The sequence below is a fragment of the Nymphaea colorata genome, chromosome 4 (genome assembly GCF_008831285.2).
Source record: "Nymphaea colorata isolate Beijing-Zhang1983 chromosome 4, ASM883128v2, whole genome shotgun sequence".
Lineage (NCBI taxonomy): Eukaryota > Viridiplantae > Streptophyta > Magnoliopsida > Nymphaeales > Nymphaeaceae > Nymphaea > Nymphaea colorata.
In genome coordinates this window covers 17,863,214-17,881,061 of record NC_045141.1, presented here as the reverse complement: position 1 = coordinate 17,881,061, position 17,848 = coordinate 17,863,214, and the positions used below count along the sequence as shown (strand labels likewise).

The window sequence follows — 17,848 nt, the reverse complement described above, 5'->3', positions numbered from 1 at the left end:
AAACATCGGCCGACTTGGCTCCACTGCAGAATCGCCATAGAGTTCTGCAACTGCTTCCAAGAGAATGAGTCAGGATGACATATTCCTCTGCTACTCAATTTTTTCTCTATTATCATCGAAAACAAGTTTTTTTTGCTCCTGCAGTTCCTGTGAATTTAGTCATCTTGAATCCAAAAGGAAGTCACGTAGAAACAGTGTCATAAAATTAAGCAGATGATTCAAATTGAAATCAGTGGAACATGACTCAGTTACAAATCCGTACAGAGGGCGACACATTTCATACAAGCAGTTCATTATTTTTGTTAATTCTAAAATATGTTAAAGATGTTTTTGTTTCTTGTATTTTTTTTTTCAGTTATATTTTTAAAATTAATATAATGATTTTTTTTTGTATTTACAACCGATTCATTTTGAATTGCGCTGATTCACTGTATCCATTTATTGAGTTTCTGATTTCTACAACACTACATGGCAAACATTTCTCTCTCAAAATAAAGACAGGAAAAGAAGAACATACCAAATGAGAGGGAAATAATGGAAGACAACGATACGAAGAAATAAAAGCTACAGCTCCAAAATTGTAATACACTGTTGAACTTGGGTGTCAACGAACGGTGAAATGCGTTCAATCAATCCACAGAAACCCGCTAGCTCCTAACAAGGTAATTACTGTACAATGTACATCAATGAAGATACTCCCTACAACCAGGCGACCATACTGTATCAAGGATGCAAGAAATCACAAGAAGCACCCTTCTTACAGTAACCATTTTCGTGGAACTTGCACACTTTTTGCGCTCTAGGTAACCTGGGCCCCAAGCCGCCACTACTGCCGCCACCTGACGGCCTGCTCCATGACCTTCCACCATAGCTTTGACCACCATAACCACCTCCATCTCCGTGACTGGGAAGCCGGTTCGAGTCTTGCCTCCGTTGCTCCCATTCCCCTCTCTGGTTAACAGGTTCCATTCCCCGTCTTGCATTGGTGTTTCCAGGTTCTGGGCTCCATCCCACTTTAGCACTTTCAATAGGCGGACCCCAACCACTGCCTCTAGGTGCTGAAGGTTCAGTTTGCCCACTCCAACTAGTATCTACTGGTGGCTGACCCCAATTATTTCTTGAAGTTACAGCCCAACCCTCTGAAGCAATGGACTTCGTGTTGTTTTCACCCGTATGTGCCACCCAGCTTGAAGCATTTTCAGCTAATGCTGCTGGTGGCAGCATGGAGTTGTTACCGCTGCTTCTGTTTGTGGGCATTCCCCAGTTGCCAGATGGAGCCACTGGAGCAGTTGCGGTGGCTGGAGCAGAAAAGTCCCCAGTCAATGTGCCCAACCCTTCAAAATTCTGAACTTTACTGGGAATATTTCTCCATCCATCAATGGCTGAATCCTGCCTTTCAGAGGAAACAGGATTTCTACAAGTAGCAGGAACATCGTGCGCGCCCTTGGCTCCAGAAGCCAAGGAGGCTGATCCTGCTGCATTAGTTGATACCGAAGAAACACCAACATCTTGATCATAAACTGGAAATGAATGTGAAACCAGGTTGGTTGCCCGCTCACCTTTGGAATCGGGGCCTCGTGACAGGGCCACACTATTAGAAACAGGGGAAGAGCCTTCAACTCTTTTGGTTATTGAAGTGCCAGAAATCACTTGGTGAACTATTTCAGAAGCCTGACTTTCTTGACAAACAGCTGATTTGGGGTAGGCATCAGATACTGAAGCACTCTTTCCTGAACCACCATGAACTGAAACATCATTTTCAGGGGAACCTTTGACTGAAACAGAAAGTGATGCCCCGTACCAGACTTTCTTGGAGCTATCTGCCAGAGAATGCAAACCAGAATTTGAAGGTGATACAGCAGCATTTTGAACCTTCTCTGCAAGAGCAGCCTTAAGAAGAAGCTCAGAAACTGGCTGACTACCACGTTGACCCAACTCATCAGTCACCAAATCATATGCCACACCATCTTTAGGAGTTAGATCACCTACGGAACTGAACTGACCACCTGCAAGGTCCTGATCAGCAAGCAGACTATCTCTACCCACCACAGATTTGGGCAGAGACTTGGAGGCACCCCCTTCTACATGCTCACCAGCTAAATCATTCCTGGTGGGCATGACTAGTGCTGCAGGGCTAGCTGAAGAACCAGTCATATTCTTTGAAGAATCAGGCTTTACCATGTGTGCATCAACAACTAAAGAAGTATCCTCACCACTATCTGCTTGTGCCTTTTCTGTGTATTCACCGCCCATCCAACTGAAGGCATTAGATGATCCATTATCTCGGCTGTTATGAAGGGTTTGATCTACAAGACCTTTATCTGCACTCAAGGAATACAGTGATTTTCCATCACAAACATCTGCTGGAGGTTCAAAAGCTGAACCAGAAGAAACAATTCCAGCGTTCTTAAGATTTCCAACAACCCCCACTTGAGTTGGTGCCATCATCGAAGGAGCAGAATCCCACCCTGAGACTGTAGGTGTGCCAGATGTTGGTCTTAGTTCATTCCTCGCTGCCAGTGTCACAGCAGGCTGAGCTGATGCAGCAAAACGCTGTTCCAAACTATTCACGGGGCTCATTGGTTGAACAAAAACTTGAGGAGCACCAACTGTTTTGGCTTCAGAACTTTGTTCATTTAGCCATCCTCCACCAGCAGATTTTGGAGTTGGAGTTGGTAAATCTGACCAATCACCTTCACCACCATGCATACCACTCTGACTTTCTGCAGGGGTTGGACTTGCAAGTAATGTTGACCGTGTCCATTCCTCCGAAGGTATATTTGTAATATGAACTTTGAGACCACCTTCTGTTGACTGTAATGAAGCTGCCGAACTGTCCAGATGCTTACCATAAACATGGCTCGTATTACAAGATCCAGTTTGCACTTTTGAAGGCGTTGAAGGATTCCAAGCATGTGAGAAGGTTGCTGAAATCCCATCCTGACTTTCTTTAGATTGTTGGAAAGGCATTCCATATGACAAAGAAGGCCCAGGGCCAGGGCCATGTCCCAGACGTTCACTTGAAAAGGTATTCGACACTTTTGATGAACCCCAATCATGAGAGGAACTTCCAGTGTGTCCTTTCTTCAGCTCAAGTGTTTCCATGGATGAACTCGCCCAAACGGTTGACTGATTTTGTCGCCCATCATTTCTCATTACTTCAGCACTACCACTAATATATTTCCTATTCCCATCATTTGGTCCATTGTCTGTCCGAATAACGATATTATTTCCAGGCCGACCCCAATCTTGGTTTGTGCTCCAATTGGCAGCTGCTGCATAACTTCCTTTCTGTTCCATCGGGGATGGTTCCTTCTGAAATTTTCCTGCCAGAGCATCAGTGAGCAATATAGATCCCTCTTGCTTTTCTGTCATCCTCCATATTCGAAGATCTGCAGGAAAATACCCTGTTCTACTCCACTTACGCAACTGAACCATAGAAAAGGGCCCCTGAATTCTCCCAGAGGGATCACAATAGTGCCACACCTTGTCTGTCTCACTCACACCAGTTGATGCTATCAAACTAGCCATTTGAGGTAGTGGTCGATTTTCAGGAAGTGTACCAGGGGGGCTATCAGATGTTTGATTCCACAAAGCATTGTTTGTCATTTCACTTGCTTGGTCGCCATAATGAGAATATGAACTTTTCCTTTGGCTCCCAGCATTATCATTAATGCTATTCTGGCATTTCTCTTTTCTAGGTTCCCCCCATGTAGAAGAGCTCTTGTTTCTTTCCCAAGGGCTATTTGAACTTTTCCTTAAACCCTCCAAGGCATCACCAGCAGCCACCTTTCTAGGAGAAATTGCATCAGATGCTCTTCTAAAATATCCAGTGTCCCTAGGTCGTGAAAAGTTCTCTATCCAAAAGAAATAAAGAAAAACGCATTCAGCATACCGATGAATCATGTAATCAGAATCTAGAACAAACAGATATACCTTTTTTCCGATCTTCCAGTTCATCCTCTTTTTCATCAGACTCATAGTTTGGATCCATATTTGGATCAGCATGCACTTCAGGAACTTCCTGTAGTCTCCGAGCTCGCTCATCAGGATCACTGAGAACCTGGATTTTCTCTACACATTCTCTGAGCGTGAACATAGGTTAAAGATCATTTACATGTTTATAAAATCAGGTAAGAACTGAGGACATAACAAACAAGAAAGTCGCTGTCATTAAGGAAACAATCTCAAACTAGGAAAAGATTGAACAGCACAACCATCTAAGTATTTGATTTTCTTCTCTTTTTTTTTCCCCCTTGGATGCTCATTTTTTAGTTGCAAATGTGTGGAACACCTCTACGAACCATACTTTTGCCAAACAGAATGCTCCAGGGTATGCATGCCTATGGGGACAGAAGCACCAAAAAAACCAACGAAGTTCCAAAGTTTCCTGCACTATCATTCCCATGAAAGCTGTAAGCTGCAAACAGTCAAGATACATACAGGCAATTGCTCTGAAGTGTTAACATAACAAAAAATGACAAATCACCAGTGTGGCCAAATCATGTATCATATCGAGGGATTCAGTATACCATTCAAACCATGAGAGAGATATATCTGTTAAAAGTTTCTTTTATGCTATGAGTGAAGGGCGTAAGTTGTGGAATACTCAAGATATATACGGGCAAGTTCTCTGAAGCGTTAAACATAATGAAAAAGACAAGGTAAAAGTCACCACTGCAGCCAAATCATGGATGGTATCAAGGAAATTCAGTATACCATCCACACCATGAGAGAGTTATATCTGTACTAAAAGTTTTCTTCTTTTCTTCTATGCTATAAGTGAAGGGCGTAAATTGCAACAGAGTCAAGATGTATACAGGCAATTGCTCTGAAGGGTTAAACGTAATGAAAATGACAAGATAAGTAACCAACGCAGCCAAATCATGAATAGTATCAAGGAGATTCAGTGTACCACCTAAACCATGAGATAATTAATATCTATTAAAAGTTTCTATGCTATAAGGTTTAATTTTATCTTCTATCAAAGCTCAATATGTCTGAAAAATATGAAATTTGTCCATAAATGTTTCATCACAGTTGAGTCATATTTTCTCAAGTTCATACCAGCTCAATGGAAGATGATTCTATTGTACCTATCTGAAGCCAAAATGATCTCAAATCCAAGTTTTCTAGATACAATTAGATTTAACTCATCCAGTCCCAACCAATGAAAACAGATGCAAACATAAACATCAAGATCCAAAGGATATTCTTTTCGACGGCCTTTCTCACTAGCTCGATCACGAAGATGACTGAGCCTCAATAGCTCGGTTTCAAACCACTACATGATAAACAAATAAGCGGAAATTGAGCAGCCATATTTGAACTAAAAGAAATTGAGGAAATTTATCATAGTCAATTCCTTACATCGTTAACTTTTACATGCTGAAGCTTCTTTGCTTTCTCTTGAATCTCACCCTGAAAACAGAAAAATAATAAGGAAAGAGGGGAAAAGGAAAACAAGAAACAGACAGATAGGATAACATCTCAACAAGAACATAAAGTAGGATAACCTTACCACAGTTAAGCGGCTAATGAAGCCATACTTTATGCTCTGACGCAGCCGCTTGCATTCTTCCTGAATTCACAGTTGACATTGAGAAAGTTATAGCAAAATTTTGTTTCCCTTTTTCTTTTTTATCAAACCATCAGCGGAACACATCTCGACAATAACACACTTAAAATGCAGTCAGGGTATGTGATCCATCAGGCTGCATGTGTAAGAGGCTGGAGGGTTTCAGTATATATATATATATATATATATATATATATATATAAGAGAATTCTAATCTGCTGCATCATAAACCGTCGCTAATGCTCATGTGACGGATGTTTTTTTAGTAAAGATTTTTAAGTTTTAGACATCCAGCAACATCCGGCACATAACTATATATATACATACAATATACACTCTGTGTGTGCGTGTGAGAGACTAAACTTTTCAAGTTGTGCTCCATTGTGACAGTGACAGCACTCTTGTCAACATGGATGCAACAGAGCTTCCGATTTGAAAAAGCAGGGAAACCACATCTTGAGAAAAATGAAGAACTTCCAAGAAAAACCTTGCCAAAAAAAATTGTAGATAGTGATATTGATCACCATGGCTATGCCAAGGACAAAATTGATTTGAATTCAAATATCCACTATGGCCGGAATCCTGGAAAAAGCAGCTAACCAGCTGAAGGAAACAAGAAGCAAACCTACTAATGAACTGTACAGAAACAATAAAACTATGTCACATGGGTGCGGGTGTGGCGAGAGCATATAAATATATTTATATATGTGTTGAAGTATGTTAGATGGGTCTCGGGACCGGGTCCGGATCCGGATCCGATCCAGCTTGTAGCCCTTGTTGGGCATTATTTAAGTCGTGTAACCCTAATCCTTAAGGTGTGAATGAAAGACTAAGGAGAGAGAGAGTCTGGCGGCTAGTGGGCACCGGCTCCTCCTCATTCGTGGTTTTTTCCCTCTTGTTGAGGGTTTTCCACGTTACATCGTGATTGTTGTTTCTCTTCCTCTTCTTGTTCGTGTTTCTACATGGTATCAGAGCCGACGAGTTTGGGAAATTTTTAGGGGTTGTGAAGTTCCAACCCTAATATCTCTCACCGCTACCACCGCCACCACTGCAGCCACCGCTGCAGCAGCCACCGCCGCCGCTGTACCCAATACCACAGTCGCTGTTTCCGCCGCCGCCGGTGTCACCCTTTGCGCCATCGCCATCGCAGCCACTCTTGCGCCGTCGCTCTTGCGTTGTTGACCGTCGCCGTCACCGTTGTCCTTTGCGCCACTGCCTTTTTGAGCCGTCGTCTTGCTTCCCGGAGAAGAAGGAAGATATGCGTGCTTAGGCGCTTCCTACGCTTGCCTCCCCCTATTCACGTCACTTCCTAGGGGTCTTTTGCAAATCCGGTGAAGTGCATCCGCCTCTTACCTGCAATATATTGCTTGGTTGATCTTTGATTCCATCTTCTTGGTTTTTTGGCGCCCACCGTGCAAGAAGAGGTGGCTGGTCCGTGACTTGGTAGAGGACGTAAAGGAGGAGAGGAGCGCAACTTGAGGATTGCCTCAACGTCCGCCGGCGCTCCGGCGATCGCATCCCCCTTTCCTTACAAAAGACCGGGGTTAAATTGGTCTTACGGGTGAAGGCTTTCCTCATCTCGAAGTTGATTTCCTATTCACTTCTATACCTTGATACTTGCTGGGTTTTGCCTCTTGAATCTTGATTCCAGCAAGGAGAACGCGTGACGCAACCTCTACCCGTGGGAGATTGCAGCCCGAGAGAGAGAAGGAACCGCTTCCGTCGAGCGACTTCGACGATCGTTTCCCCCAATCGACATTCCGTTCACTCTTGAGGTTGATTGGGAATCCGGTGAAGATATTACCTCTTTCTCTTTATCGTTCCTTTCTAGATAGAACTTGATTTTTTCTCTCGTTCTTGTGATTCTATCCAAGGATATTACTGCCCGTTGGTGCTCTTCGTTGTCACCGGTGCCTCTCTTGTTGTATCGCTGCTCGTGCCTCCTGTTGAACTATCTGTGATTATGGTAGCTTCTTCATCTATAGACGTGATGGCGGATTGCCGTATGGGGGAGTGGATCATTGACAATGGCGCTACTCACCACATGACCGGCGACCTAAGGTCTTTCATCGGTATAAGCTTTCATCAGGAAAGGATCGTGTTTCCCTTGCCGATGGTTCATCTATCTTTGTGGCTGGAAAAGAGAGTCTCCCACTTTTGAACAAGTTCTTAGTCCACAATGCTCTACATGTTCCTCATATTCCCTTGAATCTCTTGTCGGTTAGCAAGATCACGAAGGAGTTAAATTGCGAACTTATATTTTCCGCTGATCGTTGTGTTATGCAGGACTTGGTGACAGGAAAGAGGATTGGGATTGGTCTAGCTTCTGACGGGATCTATCGTTTACCTATGCGTGCTGCTCAGGCTCTCATGACGGCAGTCAGCCAAGCCACGAAGAATAGAGAGGACTCCCTTCAGTTGCTTCTACGTTGGCATGAGCGCCTTGGACACTTGCCTTTTGGCCTTCTTAGACAGTTGTTTCCTGATATATGTTCCAGGTTAGATATGACTATGATGTCTTGTGATGTCTGTCATCTGGCCAAACATGTTAGGGCTTCATACCCTTTGTCTAGCCATCGGTCTAATGAGGTATTTGCCATGATTCATTCTGATGTGTGGGGGCCTGCAGGGATTCCTTCTTGTCATGGTTTTCAATATTTTATCACTTTTATAGATGATTATTCTCGTAACACTATTGTCTACTTGCTGAAAGACCGTAGTGAAGTTCCTACTGTCATAGAGACTTTCATTGCTTATGTGGAAACTCAATATGGAGCATCTGTTAAGACATTTCGATCTGACAATGCTCGAGAGTATATGTGCCAGTCTGTTGATAGCTTCTTTCAAAAAAAGGGAATTGTTCATGAGACTTCCTGTAGTTATACCCCTCCTCAAAATGGAGTTGCTGAACGAAAAAATCGTCAGTTATTGAATATGACTCGAGCTCTTCTTTTTCAACGTCATGTTCCAAAAAAGTATTGGGGGGATGCTGTGCTGACCAGTGCGTATCTTATAAACCGGTTGCCTAGTCGTGTGTTGAATGGGAAGACGCCTCACTCTTTGTTACCGGGGAGTTGTGAACCTTTCTCCCTTCCACTCAGAGTTTTTGGTTGTGTTTGCTTTATTCACAATCATAGTCCTCACATGAAAAAGCTTGATCCAAGATCCATTAAGGACATTTTTTTAGGGTATTCTCCCAATCAAAAAGGGTACAAGTGTCGAGACCCTTCCACTGGTCGAGCCTATGTTACCAAAGATGTCACTTTCCTTGAACATGTTTCCTATTTTGGTGAGAATCCTCTTCAGGGGGAGTACTCTATGTCACAGGAAGAGTATTCTCCGAGTTAGGAAATTCAGTTTACAGATTTTTTGGACTACAGGCGTGACTCCGTTGGTCCATCTAGTGAGGTGCATGAACAGGAGAAAAATGGTCCATCTAGTGAGGTGCATGAACAGGAGAAAAATGGAGAGTGTTCCACTGAGGCAGAAGAGAAGTGCAATCGTCTATTTGGGCAAGTTTACTCTAGGCGAAGAGTTTGTACAGATGAGATGACAGGTGGTGAGAATTCTACTCCCAATCCAATTAGTCCTTCCCTGGATGACCCAAGTCGTGCGTAGAAGCAACCTGTTGAAGAAGAGATTCAGACTGTTGCTGCTAGTCAAGAGCTTCCCATCGCCCTGCGAAAGGGTGTCAGGTCATGTACTCAACATCCTATTGGTAACTTTGTTTCATATTCTAGACTGAGCAAGGACTACAAATGTTTTGTATCTTCTCTTTCTTTGACTATGATTCCCAGGAATGTTGCTGAGGCTCAGAGTGATCCTAAGTGGACTTATGCAATGCAAGAAGAGATGGAAGCCTTGCGAAGAAACATGACATGAGAAGTTGTAAAGATTCCTGAGGCGGCTCACTTGGTTGGATCTAAGTGGGTCTACACCATCAAGTACAAACCAGATGGGAGTGTTGAAAGATACAAAGCTCGTCTTGTGGCCAAGGGGTTTAGTCAGAAATATGGAATTGATTATTTGGAGACCTTTGATCCTGTTGCGAAGATGAAGACTGTCAGAGTCATTATCCCTTTAGCTGTGATGAAGGAGTGGAAGATGTACCAACTTGATGTCGAGAACGCATTTCTCAATGGAGACCTTGAAGAGGAAGTATATAAGTGTATGCCTCCAGAATATGAGGAACCTGGAAAATGTTGCAAGCTAAAGAAAGCTTTATATGGGCTCAATCAATCTCCTCGAGCATGGTTTGAACGACTCAGACTTGTCATGAGACAATGTGGATACCATCAAGGGAATGGAGATCATACACTCTTTGTGAAGAAAAATGAGCAAAAGGTTACTATTTTGTTGGTATATGTTGATGATATGATTGTCACAGGTGATGATGAAGATGAAATAATGAAGTTAAAGAAACTGTTGGCGATCGAGTTTGATCTTAAGGACCTTGGTAAGTTGAAATACTTCCTTGGCATAGAAATTGCTAGGTCTGGGACTAGCCTTGTGCTAAATCAACGGAAGTACACTCTAGATTTGTTAAAGGAGACTGGGAAACTACGGTGTAGACCAGCTTCTACTCCTCTAGATGCCGGCCATAAGCTAAGTCTTAGAGACGGGGAGCCACTCTGTGAAGAGGCAAAAAGAAGATATCAATGTCTTGTAGGGAAGTTAATTTATCTTACTCTCACTAGACCTGATATTACCTTTGCTGTGAATGTGATGAGCCAGTTCATGCATGCTCCCACGGATGCCCACTTGAAGGCTGTTGACAGGATCTTGTGCTACTTAAAGAGGAATCCTGGCAAAGGTCTCTTATATGTCAAGCAAGACACTCTTGGGATTGAAGGTTATTCAGATGCAGACTGGGCAGGCTGTATTGACACTAGGAGGTCCACCTCTGGCTATTGTATTTATTTGGGAGGGAATCTCATAGTGTGGAGAAGTAAAAGGCAAGATGTTTGTTCGCGTTCCAGTGCTGAAGCAGAATACAGAGCTGTTGCTATGGGAGTTTCTGAGCTTTTGTGGCTGAAAGTATTGTTGACTGATATTGGTATAAAGGTTGAAGAACCAATGAAGATGTATTGCGATAACAAGTCTGCAATTAACTTGGCCAACAACCCTGTGCTTCATGAGAGAACAAAGCATGTTGAGATTGACCGGCATTTCATTCGAGAGAGAATTGATGCTAAAGAACTTGTACTTGCTTACATGAGATCTGAAGACCAAACGGCTGATGTTCTGACGAAGGCTTTATCTTCGACCTCATTTGAGAGAAATGTATCCAAGTTGGGCATGTTTGATATGTATGCCCAACTTGAGGGGAGTGTTGAAGTATGTTAGATGGGTCTCGGGAACGGATCCGATCCAGCTTGTAGCCCTTGTTGGGCATTATTTAAGTCGTGTAACCCTAATCCTTAAGGTGTGAATGAAAGACTAAGGAGAGAGAGAGTCTGGCGGCTAGTGGGCACCGGCTCCTCCTCATTCGTGGTTTTTTCCCTCTTGTTGAGGGTTTTCCACGTTACATCGTGATTGTTGTTTCTCTTCCTCTTCTTGTTCGTGTTTCTACAATATGTATACATATATTATATACATATATAAGTTATTTGTTATATAAGTAATTTTATTTGTCTATATATTTAAACTTTTTTTTTTATCAAGGTTACCTTGAATCGATATATCAATGAAAACTCGGCCAAAACATTTTTCAGAACGGCCAAATCTCATTTGACACCATGTCGGCTGCAACAGCACCAGCACCCACACCGATGCGGGTGTGGGTGTGCCACCATAGTTGGTGCACCCGTGTGACTTAGCAATAAAACGTAAAGCAAAAAATAAATTATTAATGTCCACAAGCACAGTAAAAAAAACGTAGTCTGAAATTAGAACATTTACCTCAGAAAACTCTTGATTTGAAATAGAATCAATTGTCACAGTTTCCGTTTTATTCAAATTTAATACCTCCAGCATGAGATCAGTCGATTTCTTGGAAGTTTTATATGCTTCAGATGCTCTACTAGTACCTGTAGAAACAAGATTACCAAGTATGATCCACTGTCTTTATTTTTGCAGACAACATAATTATGTAAACCAACAAGACAAAGTTTGAAATAACCATAATGAGAGAGAAATTACCCACAACTTGGACAAGCCTGTACATATCTTGTTTGTTAACCGAACCAGGAATCCTGATTCTCACAAATGAGCCAACAATTTTATCTTTGAATGTCTCTAGATCATCCAGCAAATCCTCCACCAAGTTCCGTCGCAAGTAAACTAAGCTTATGTTGTGTACATCTATTGCTGCATAATCATTTGTATTGTTCGGTGGTGTGCTCTCCTCAGGTTTTCTCTTAATTTTACGTTTTTTCTCTGACCCAGTCTTCGCAGCTGCATTTCCCTCAACTTCAACTTCTGCAGTCCCATCATCTGTGATTCTTCCTTGGGCTTCATTTTCAGCGGCAAGAGACGAGGTCTCCTTGACAAGAATGTGAGACTCAATAAGTTTTAACATTTCAAAATGGCCAAGACGAGTTCTACCAAATAGATTTTGGAGTCTTGCATCACAAATTATCTGACTCTTCTTACGAGGGTCACGAAGCTTATACTTAGTTACATAATCCATTAGCAGAGATTGAACTTCAAAGAGAGATAATACAGATTTACCACCCCCCATGTGTTCAACTAAATCCAACAGCTCTTTTGAAGCCCATTCTTGAGAGTTATTTGATTCAGAAAGCCCATCTATAGGCATATCCTGCTGCATATTTGAAATCATCTCTTCTGCAGTACTGGCTTTCCGCCTTTTCATTTGCCTCTTAGGTGCTGATTTACCCAGTTCAAGGTCTCCTGAGGAGTTATGAGGACTATAATTCATATCATTGTTATCATTGTCAAGATCATCATCAGATGAAGCCACATCATGGGCAGGAGCTTCAGATTCTTTGTATGGATTACTAGCATGAGTTATTTCTGCAGAAGTTAAAGACAGCTTGTGCTTGACATCTAACCAATACTCTTTATACAAATACTCCCAGCTACTTTTATCATCAAAATCTACTTCAACCTGAAAAAGTATATGGGAATGTCAATAAGATATTGAATCAATATAAATGCATGTACGGGAAATACGATGAGACAATATCTGTACATGCACACAAACAAAGCATATGTCTACCAAGTGTGCCCTGAAAAATTAGATAAGCTTTTAAACAATTGATCAAGCATCAATCCTTACATAAATGGGAAAAATAGAAAAAATAAAATCTTAAATAGAAAAAATAAAAAATAAAATCTTAAGATTTTTATTTTCTTTTTCCCTTTCTATGAACAATGGGCAATTAGCTCAAATAAGCCCTTGTTAGCCAACCTATGCTGGTAGACTTTAGGAGTGAAACACAACCTATGTGTGGGGAAGGACCCAAGAATAGCCTTGTATTGAAGATCTTGAAATACCTTTAGGAACTTGTATACCTGTATAAGCTTAAATAGTTCAAACTGCTCATTTTAAACCCTTATAAAATCCTATTTACATAATAACATGATTTTATTGTTGGCTCATAAGTTTCTTTAAATGAAGAACTTCTACTCACATACACGGAACGAGAAAGAGGCCAGGATTCTAACTCCTCTGAACTTTTAGAAAATGTAATTTTGCAGCTAAACTGTTTCAAAAAATTACTTATAGCCCCTATAAAATTTCTGGAAACAGTATTGACCCACCGTAATAAAAAAATGTTCAGACTCTGCCTCTGCGTTTCCACAAACATATATATATATATATATATATGAAAGTATACACAGACACTACTGGCTGAATAATAAAAGGCAGAGCTTAAAACCATCATTGCAATATTATATCCGTAAAATTTACAATGCAAGCACTACAACCAGCCATGACATGATTAGGAAAACGTACTGGTTCTGTCCTTGCATCCTTGTCTTCTATGAGTGTAACGAGTCTCATACAGTTACTGCAAAGGCCTTTGTTGGATCTCACACAGAAGAAGTCAGCTTCTTTAATGCATCTTTTACAGAGAGAATACGTACAAGTATAGCACATAAAATGGGCAGCTTTCCGGCAAATGCTACATAGATGCCAACCTGCATGAGATAGGCTCACAATCAAGTCTGGTACTTAAATATGGATGATAGGCAATCTTCACAAAAAAAACAGATCACAGAATTAAAATTTTGAAATAACTTCAGAAATCTTGGGATAAACATCCTTTGTGGCTTTCTTAACAAATTCCTTCTTTGTACAAAAGTGCCCCTCCGGACCTGATAAACTAAGACCCTTCATATAATTAGTCAATTGGCTCGAAGGTAAATGAAAATAAAAATTTCATAAAATGGAATGGAGAGATGGGTGTCTGGCAAATGGACATGGATGACAAGAAGTCGTCCTCACCTACAGAAAGGTAATGGCACATCACTTAATGTAAAATCCATCAGTCAATGGCACCTGCTAACTATTTTGAGTCCTTGACATTCATTGTAACCCAAATCAAATAAATGAGTTTATAAAAGACTAAAACATGACATCAACATCACGTTTTTGGTGTGATATTTTCATTTTGGAGCTTCTCAATTAAAACAAGACAACAAACAATTGAGTTTGTCAAAACACTATGAGAATATAACAGTATGAATGTGATATTTTCAATTTGGAGCTTCTCAATTCAGCATGCCACCCTAGAAGCCCCTCTATTTTGTTTGTTTATCACATTTTAAAGGATAAATACTCTTCATTTTAGCCTCAATACAAATCAACATTTCTTTAAAATGAACAAAAGTAACTCCTAATGGTTTGGGATAAAGACATACTTTCTCTTCTCAAAGAGAACTAGACCTCTCAATCTAGAAAGGATGCAATGCTTCATCAGCAGAGAAATTCCCCTTCCTTGGCAACATTTATGAGCAGAACTGTGTTGCTGCAATCTTCTAAACATGAACAGCAGAATGTCTCCACAGAAGGAGGAGTGAATGAGAAGGTAAATTTCAAACTCCACCAGGACCTACGTAATGTTTTGGTTTTGTCTATGGGCTACACATGATTCCTGAAATAATTTAAACTCTTGATTTCCAAGGAAATTCTTGAGGAAGCTCCTCTTGGTCACTGCATGTGCATGTAGGAGGGCAAGTTGTACATACTTACATAATAAGTAGTAAGTACTAGACTGTATATGCTATTCTAAATTACATAATAAGTAGTAATACTAGACTGTATATGTTATTCTCCCCTGTTTTAACCAAGTTACTGAACAAGGAAGCTACAGATACCATGTGAACATTTCTTAGCAGACATCTGATAGCATACAAAAAAAATTAAGTGCAACTTTTTCTATGTTGTACAACAGGGGGAAGATTTCAGGAAAAATAATTGAACCCGACTTTGTCTTGAAAATTTAGCCTTTGCAGTTGCCAAAAAAAAAAACAATTTCATCCATATTTGTCTTCATGACATATAGATACATGAATTTTTACCGCTTCAGACAACCTGAAATGTTTTTTAACTTTTTTTTTCCCTAATCAAATGCTACTATGGAGATGTTAAACTCCACACCACATTTCTGTCCTGCAAGAAACATCACTTTCCAAAGTCAAGTCTCAAGATAAACACTGCAAATGATCACGAGAAGGAAGCCAACATACCATAAAGCGCCTAGTGGTTCACTCATTAATTAGAACAGGGAATGGAACCACCGAGACATGTGATAACCAATTGAAACAACTATAACCTCTACAGATGCAATTAGCAGGCTACAAGTAATTCACAACAAAATCTAGTTCAAAATGTTCATAAGTATCGCGCTGGTTCTACATTCTAAATATTCTAGCTGCTAACACCAACATATCAACAAGAACATGACAAGTATACAGAAATTATTATGAACGAAAGAAATAAATTCCAAGAAAGAAACGGCAAAATTCCAACAAAGTGGAGATTCTCGAGCAGCTATCTTCATGGAAAACAGATAAATAATTATCAAAGAAGAAGATTTATCACCTCGGCATGTAGAAGAAGATGATGATGATGAATTGAAAATGCATAATACCCGTCTCAAGGTTCGTGATAATAAATAAACCAGCAGAAGAGAGAGAGCGAGAGAGAGTACCGCAGTTCCAGCGGCCCTTCTTCTGAAAGAAGGCGTCATCGCGATTAATACACGTCGGGTGGTACGCTTTCGGGCAGAACCTACAGAAAGAGGAATAGAAGAGATAAAACACGCCAAAGAAGGAATGAATTCGAGATTAATGGCCTGTGAGGAGATAAACAGAAAGAGGATTACCTGCGGTCGCAGAGTACAAGCTCTCCACCATCGAAACAAATGAAGCATACGTCCTCCTCCGCGTTCTTTTTTCCCTGTGGCTTCAGCTGTGCCTTCGCCCCCTTCTTCCCCCTCTTCCTTTTCCCTCCCCCGCTCTGGCTCGACTCCAGATCGTCACCTTCCTCCTCCGCCTCGAGGGCCTCAGGCCCCACCATTTCCACGTCTCGCGGTTCGTCGTCCAACGATGCGCCACCAACAAGGTCTTCATGGGCGGGCGATCCCATGAGCTGCTGCATATCCTCGCCTTCGCAGGAGGGGAGAGCCGATTCCCTGGAGACGTTCTCCTCCTCCACCGGCTCCTCAGGCAGTGAACCATCGAATTGCAACGGCCGGTAAACGTCGACAGCACCTTCTTCGTCCATGGCGAGTTTCTCCGTCAGACCAACCTCGAAATCACCGGTTCGGCGGTTCTAGCCGATAAATGGCCGGGAGATAACGGGAGGAGTATCAGGGTATGTGCCCTCCTCTTTCGTGTTCCTCCTCTCGGGATCGATTAGTTAACCTTCCTGATGTCCTTCAGAGTTTTCGCCCATCGTCGTCTCGTCCTCCCCTGCAGCTAGTGAAGAAGGTCGGTTCGCTTTGGCCCTCGTCGGTAGACTAGTAGTTCCCGATTGATGTATACGGCCCCCTAATTCGCCGTTTTATTCTAAAAATGAACAGAGGCAATATTGGAGAATTGCGGAACGGTCAGTCCGGACACCAGGAACACCGTGTTCGAATAACGATGCAAAGAGTTAGGACGTAGCCTTTAATGTTTTGATTTGTTCGTCTCCACTGAACTCAATGAATCTGATATCCAATACACTTCAGGTCCACAACCTCCTTTTTATGGCAATGGAATCTACTTGTAGTTAATAGGAGAATCTACTTGTAGTTAATAGGAGATTGGCGTACCTTCTTGATTTCAGAAACTCTGGATTTATCAGTTTCTAATTCGGATGTTGTTATACATCAGTTCTCTGTTTGTCATCATTGTCCGCCGTTGCTTAGCGTTATCCACATTATAGTTGGTTCCTTTGGGTGAGCGAGATGGTCTATCCACTGCTCAAAGCAAAGCCTGAAGGGCTCTCCATTCATCCTGCCTCCGAGGTCTTGAGCTGTGTCGGTGTCAGTGATAAAACGACACACTCTTCAACTTGGATGTTGTGTCATACCACACAAGAACATAATGCCCACGAAAATCGAACTAGAGACATGTCTTTTATCATTTTTGTAGAACTACATTGAGACTATTCAGGTCCAGCATACTCTTATATGGGATCAGATTGAACAGATCCAGATTGGACAAAAATTTAAGTATCAATACAAGCTTTTTAATTTTATTTTTCTTAAAACCCAAGTTTAAAAATGTGATTCTAGAGTAATTTAAGTACCAATACAAGCATTTTTTTTTTCACCAAGGAAATGAGAGAGGGAGAGAGAAAGAAAATGTTTTGGCCATTTAACATTAATGTACAACTTTTTCTCTACTCTCTTCTCTCAATCATCCTTGTATTAAAAAAAAAAGACCCGCTGTGACTTTTTGTGGGACTTGCACTTAAAGTGTCTTATACTTATTCATTTCTTGTATATTATTTGTTATATTTCAGATGCTATAAATTTAGAGTGTTTGCATATGTGTTCTCCATTGAAGTATGGGAATGGGGATAGAGACTATTAATATAGTACTTAAAAGCCCTATCAGATGAATCATCATTTTACCGGAAGATGAAAAAAAAAAAACTTTTGAATTGCTTTAAAAACCATTCATTCATGGGCGCATTAACAATTTTAAGTATAGTTTTCTCTTTATTAGATCGTTGCTAAAAATCATATAAATAGTTGTACCTTATTAAACCTGAAAAGGAAAGGACAATTTATATGATTTTATTGTACCTAATTCATGTGGAAATCAGCTCATGTTTGGCATGTTTTCCATTAGATTGTACCTGAT

The 17,848-nt window shown here is 41.1% G+C and overlaps 1 protein-coding gene across 1 annotated transcript; it reads right to left on the bottom strand.

Moving 5' to 3' along the window:
• Window positions 1–548: 548 nt before the first annotated feature.
• Window positions 549–16,512, bottom strand: LOC116252989 (zinc finger CCCH domain-containing protein 19-like). Its single transcript, XM_031627670.1, has 10 exons — window positions 15,877–16,512; window positions 15,703–15,782; window positions 13,503–13,687; window positions 11,720–12,650; window positions 11,480–11,607; window positions 5,522–5,581; window positions 5,371–5,421; window positions 5,214–5,284; window positions 3,937–4,091; window positions 549–3,857 (listed from the first exon to the last, which is right to left on the bottom strand). Exons 1-10 carry the CDS (start codon window positions 16,275–16,277, stop codon window positions 724–726), a joined length of 5,196 nt encoding a protein of 1,731 aa, XP_031483530.1. The 5' UTR covers window positions 16,278–16,512; the 3' UTR covers window positions 549–723.
• Between the last annotated feature and the right edge of the window lie 1,336 nt (window positions 16,513–17,848).